Here is a 6,000-nt window from a genome sequence, read left to right as displayed (position 1 = left end):
TTTTCAAATTTTTATATGAATGCAGGTAATTACATAAGGTTTACATACTTTTTCTTGGTACTGTATAAAACCAAGGGGTAAGACAGCAAAAGTAGCCTTTTCAAGCAAAGCATTTCACAAAAATATTAAATCATTTGAATGATGAACACAAAAATTATTTGGACACTTACTGGTGGTCAAACGTCAGTGGATCATGTCCATAGTTCATGTTATGAACTACACCTGTGGTAACTCTACAAGAACACCTGTGTAAACATGAGGGGAACTGACTTTATACATCCACTCAAAATTACCTTGGGACCAGTTGGTTAAAAGTAATAGCAAAAATGGCTAAGACAAGGACATTCTGAGAAAGTTCAAGCAGATGCCACTTGGTGGCAATGACATTCATACATTTTAAGTGTGGCTTAAGTGTTCATATTTTATTGCCACTACACAAACCACACCATGTCTCTTTCAGTATGCACTATTTTATGCATGAATATGGAAGAATATTAAATAAATGTTTAAAAAAAAGAAGTCACAGTATTTCAGAATCTATATTATTTATTTTGATTATATTGTAATCCATACATCAAAGATGATATAATCTAACAGAAACGCACTACTAAGTGGGCATTTTTCAGTGATTGGGTGGAAGTCGAGGGAGATAAGTGACCAGGGTTGTATTTATGTGCTCTAGTGCAGTGAAAAGGAAGTGAGTGCCATTGTACTTCCTGTGACTGCACATGCTTGTTCACAGTTTTATCATTTCTCCAGTTAGTTCTTGTTTCTCTGTCTTTCTCCCAAGTTTGACACTTCCTGAGCTGCTCAGAGTGTCTGGTGGCACTTGTCTTCACAGTTGTCTTGCAAGTTTTCATATGTGGCAAAGAGAAAATAGAGCCAGTGGGGTAAAGGAGGCTACAAAACTGTGCTTATTTTGGCCGGTCTACCAGTTCCCACGCAAGACCATCCATGCCAGTGTGTTTGCATGCATTTGTGGTGGCTCCTTTTTAATAGAATGTTTTTAAAGAATAGCAATTGTAAAAACAAATCAAACAAAAAGGTCAAATTAATTTTTAATTAATATTAAATAGAAAACAAATCTCAGCAAAGTTATTTCCATTGGTTTGTAATACTAAATAACCCTACTGATAAAAATACTGGAGAATTTTAATAGTTATCATGTTGTACATTCAGTACAATATACTTTGTCTAAGTATACAGATTCAGTTCTTGAGCTATGCACGTGTAGAAAAGAAATGCGAAAATCAGCTTCAACTTCAAACCTAATAAAAAAATAAAGCTTTAAAGAAAAATCTCTCCTGTAATAGACCTTATCAGGGTTTAATTTAACAGAAATTAAAAAAAAACAAAACAAAAAGAACTTAAAAAATAATTAAATTAAAATTCAGTAACTGTAATCTAATTACAAGATTTTTAAATATAATATTACACTATTTTCTGAAAAAGTAATCAGATTACACCCAACACTGATAGCAATTTATAACACAAGAATAATAACACATCCAGTTTAATGGCACAGACATTTGAATGTAACTAACTTCCCCTTGAGTACTAAGGTTTCTTACCGCCACAGTAGCGCAAGAACGCACGTTATGCATGTTCAACTGGGCCACGTGATGGCAATGCTTTGGACGAGTGCTTGCATTTGCATACGTGTACTTGGGTAAAGTAAAGAACAACAACAGTATGACACATTGTATACATAGTACTTCTGTCCCTCTCAGCCTGGTTTTCATTTATGTCAAATTAAATATGGAATCTACCTGAGGTCTAATAAATAGTACAACTACAACAACTGAATGGGACACTTGGATTCATAAATGTCATCTTTTACATTCTGTGTGACATATCGATTTCTAAAATAAACAATGTGGACTCTGTCTATAATAGACATCATTCCCACATCACACTTGCCATTCAGTGTCTACATAGTTTGAGGGACTTTCTAAACACTTTGGTCTGCCATCTGGTACTCCATGAATACATCATCAGCAGATATATACTGTATGTATCTCCATAGCAACACTGCATAACACTACAGTAACAAACTACAGACACTGGACATCACTGCAATTGATAATTAGATGAAGTCGGAAACTCTTGACTGAGGATCAGATTAACTGTTGTCTTTAGACAATGACAGAGCTAAAACACAAATACAACTAATAACAGGATCAATAAATTGGCCTTACAAAAAAAATCAACCATAAACAATCACGGGACGCATGACTGGTTATGATTTAACTGAATCCTTTAATACACTTAAGTTAATAAGGCATAAAGAGTACCACATATTGTATGTCTGGAAAAATATATTCATATCTGTAATGAGTTTGGCATTTCCCCAACACTCATACTCGTATTCACTCAGAGATCATCCTCCACTCTCCCTCAGTCCTGTTGGTCTTGGGGTTTGAAGAGTCCTCTCCCAAGCAGGCCGAAACCTCCCTTCTTCACCGGAGGCCGAGCAGCAGTGGAAGATACTGAAGGAATGGCTGTGGGGGAGGAGAAGGGAGGAGGGCTCGAACCCAAGACTTCTTGAGGAGAATTACGAGACAACAGCTCCTTAAAGACAGAGTTCATCTGCCGACTGACCTCCTATGAGAGACAGAGACAAATTGAAGAGAAGAAAAGAGAAACGGAAGGAAAAAGTGCTATTACATGCAAATTATTTGTAATTTTGTGGCAAATGAGCATCTGATTTCCTTTCAAAACTCAAACTGGAGAGCAACATATTTCCCAGTATTAAAAGGATAGTTCACCAAAAAAAAAAAAAAAGAATTCTCTCATCTTTTACGCCATCCCAGATGTGTATGTCTTTCTTTCTTCTGCAGAACAAAAATAAAGATTTTCAGAAGACTATTTCAGCTCTGTAGGTCCATACAATGCAAGTGAATGGGTACCAAAAGTTTGAAGCTACAAAATGCACATAAAAGCATCATAAAAGTAATCCATACTACTCCAGTGGTTAAATATATATCTTCAAAAGTGATATGACAGGTGTGAGTGAGAAACAGATCAATATTTAAGTCCGTTTTTAATATAAATTCTCCTCTCTGCCCAGTAGGTGGCGATATGCACAAAGAATGTGAATCACCAAAAACATAAGAAGAATGTGAATATGAAAGGCGAGATTTATAGATAAAAGGACTTAAATATTGATCTGTTTCTCACCCATACCCTTCATATCACTTCTGAATATATGGATTTGACCACTGGCGTCATATGGATTACTTTTTATTATTGGAGCTTCAAAATTTGGTACCCATTCCCTTGGACCTACAGATCTGAGATATTCTTCTAAAAATCTTTGTTTGCATTCTGCAGATGAAAGTCATACACATCTGAGATGAAAGTGAGTAAATGATAACAGAATTTTCATTTTTGGGTAAACTATCCCTTTAAGTGAGATATCAATGAAGAGAATCAGACCTTATCAATATGTACTGTCTGTCTGTCTGCTGCTCCTCCTATTGGCCTCAGACTGTCTAAAGTGTGTCTGCGCTCTTGATGACTGCAAAAGAGAGACAGAGATAGACATAGGCACATAGAGTATGTCAAGGTAAAGAGTTATAGATAAAATAAATAAAAATGTCCTTTTTTTACTTTAAACAAACATTGAACTGAAATACACAGATCCCAGAACACTACGCTGGCCTAAGCCAAACTAAAGTGATTTGAATTATAGGGACACTAGACATGTTCTCAAACCACATTTATAGCATAATATCCTTGTAATTACCAGTTTACCAGTAGTAAACTAAAAAACGTCCTTGTAAACATTACAACCCCCCCCCCCCCCCCACCCCCGCCCACACACACATGCGCATCCATACACTCTGTTAGGACTGACTCCTCCATCATTTTGCATCATGTAGGGATAGATTTTTAGGTTGCAGGCAATTGCAGTGGCTAGTTTGGTTTCTAGTTTATTTCACCTTGACAGAGTGTTTGCATTGCATTTGACTGGACGGGCCTCTAACACTATAAAAAGCAGCATAAACATTGCTTTTGACATCTAAAAAATAGGTTGAAATCCTAACTGAGGTTTGTGGTGGTCATGTTCTTGTTTAATAAAACATTTCAGTTTCAGCTGTTGGTATCATGAAAACAGCACCTTCTGTTCTCCTACCCTGATAGCTGGCGTGCAACTGCAGATGACTGTGGAGGAAGCATGAGTCGTCCCTCGGGCACCTGCAGAGTGAGCTTCTGTATGGGGCTTCCACTCCCACCTCCACTGCCTCCACTGCTTGTCCTCTGCCGGCCGGGCAGAGATGCGCTGTCACTGTTCACCCTCATACTGGAGAATGTCAGCAAACATACAGTAAGATGTCAGTGGGCCTGTGTAGAATATCCATGGTCCATTATTAGCAGTGCTCTGACTAAATGTACCGGGTGCTGTGTTCGCTCTGCTGTTCTTCTGTTAGATTTCCTGTGCTGCCCCCTCTGCTGTCCTCCTTCCCTCTGACCTTACGCTCCACCCTGAAAGAGGATGAGAAGACAATGGGATGAAGATAAGTTGCTAAAGCTACCATGATCATTTATGAATTGTAGGAATATATTTATTTATGAACAGTTACTTTGGTTCTAGTCAAGAAGCCGCTATAGACCTTAGTCTATAATTGCCATCTTTTTTAATTTGATGCAAACAAAAAGAAGGCTGCGAGGGACAGAATTACAGTCCGTTCAATAGGCATCGTTCACAAAACACAAGCAGAACACATTTCTGTGTGAATTGTTTGTAAAACAAATTTCTTACATAAACTGTTGCATTTAATTAAATGAGAGAATGTATGAACAGCATTACAGTTTGAACTTTCCACAAATTTTCAGTCGTTCAAAAACCTCATGGGTTGTACAATATTACAACATTAAACTAACTGCTTCTGTCCCTCACAGTATCATTTTTGTTCATGTCAAATTAAATGTTGCATCTAAGTGACACAAATATCATCCAGAATTGTACATTGAAAACTGATTTCTTGAGCTTCTTATTAGTCAGTTCTTTGGCATTGTAATGTACAATTAATGAATTTCAGATTCATTAGTTATCAGAGAATTAACAATCATAACTGTTACAGTTAGAAAATATTTTTGCAATATTTATGTCAATTTAATGTTTGAAGAAACCTCATTTTGTTTAAGTTTATGGTGAATATGCTCTCACCCCTCGATCACACTGATGTACTTATGTGGGATCAGGCCTTTCACTCCGCCTACTTCCCCTCTCCACCAATCAGCAGAGACCTTGCTGTGGAGTAGGAGGTTGTCGCCCTGCTTGAATGACAGCTCGGCTGCAGAGCGTGCAACATAATCAAACATAGCCACTGCCTCCCACTCTGCACATACAACATACACACACACAACACAAAGCACAACAACAACCCACAACGCATAACATGGCACACACAACAAGGATGCCCAATATGCCAAAATACGGCATACACAACATGGAATACAAACAACACAGCATGATGTCGAAAACCCAACATGGAACAAACATGGACACATTGAGATAATAAACAATTGTTAACATTTTAAAGATTTAAATAATATCTTTGCATAATGTGTGTTTTATGTTCTTACCATCTTCATTGGGAAGATGTTCAGTGTCGCCCTCACCCTCTTCTGTGATGGGTTCACTGGAGAAAGAGGTTGTTGTTACATAAAATGAAACAACACTAACATGTTGCAAAAGTGAGCTTTAAACCTTCGAGGCTGTTCACACCGAACGCATTCAAATGCACTAAAAAAAAGCTAGACGCTGTGCAATAAACAGAACAGAATACAGGTGTCTCAAGACTAAGCTCTTTTTAACTTGACAAGGTACCCCTGCGTGAGATGGTAAAAAACAGTGAGACGTGGCACAACAGTCAAAGACTTCCATCTTTGTTACAGAATCAGCTTTATTGCCAGTTATGCTTACAAATACAAGGAATTTGTCTTGGGGACAGGAGCTTCCAGTGCACAACAATACAAAAACAGCAACAAGAG

The 6,000-nt window shown here is 37.5% G+C and overlaps 1 protein-coding gene across 1 annotated transcript in view; it reads right to left on the bottom strand.

Moving 5' to 3' along the window:
- Positions 1 to 534: 534 nt before the first annotated feature.
- Positions 535 to 6,000, bottom strand: part of arhgap4b (Rho GTPase activating protein 4b) — a 48,115-nt gene continuing 42,649 nt past the window's right edge. The window contains exons 20-25 of the mRNA XM_052091364.1: positions 5,593 to 5,648; positions 5,174 to 5,345; positions 4,399 to 4,488; positions 4,139 to 4,306; positions 3,439 to 3,520; positions 535 to 2,604 (exon numbers count right to left, since the gene is read on the bottom strand). Of these exons, the coding sequence (XP_051947324.1) occupies positions 2,398 to 2,604; positions 3,439 to 3,520; positions 4,139 to 4,306; positions 4,399 to 4,488; positions 5,174 to 5,345; positions 5,593 to 5,648 (775 nt within the window). The 3' untranslated portion in view covers positions 535 to 2,397. The remainder of the gene's footprint in view (positions 2,605 to 3,438; positions 3,521 to 4,138; positions 4,307 to 4,398; positions 4,489 to 5,173; positions 5,346 to 5,592; positions 5,649 to 6,000) is intronic.

Source organism: Xyrauchen texanus, chromosome 25, assembly GCF_025860055.1.
Source record: "Xyrauchen texanus isolate HMW12.3.18 chromosome 25, RBS_HiC_50CHRs, whole genome shotgun sequence".
NCBI lineage: Eukaryota > Metazoa > Chordata > Actinopteri > Cypriniformes > Catostomidae > Xyrauchen > Xyrauchen texanus.
The sequence above is the reverse complement of the archived record's forward strand: the minus strand, read 5'-3'. Positions and strand labels throughout refer to the sequence as shown.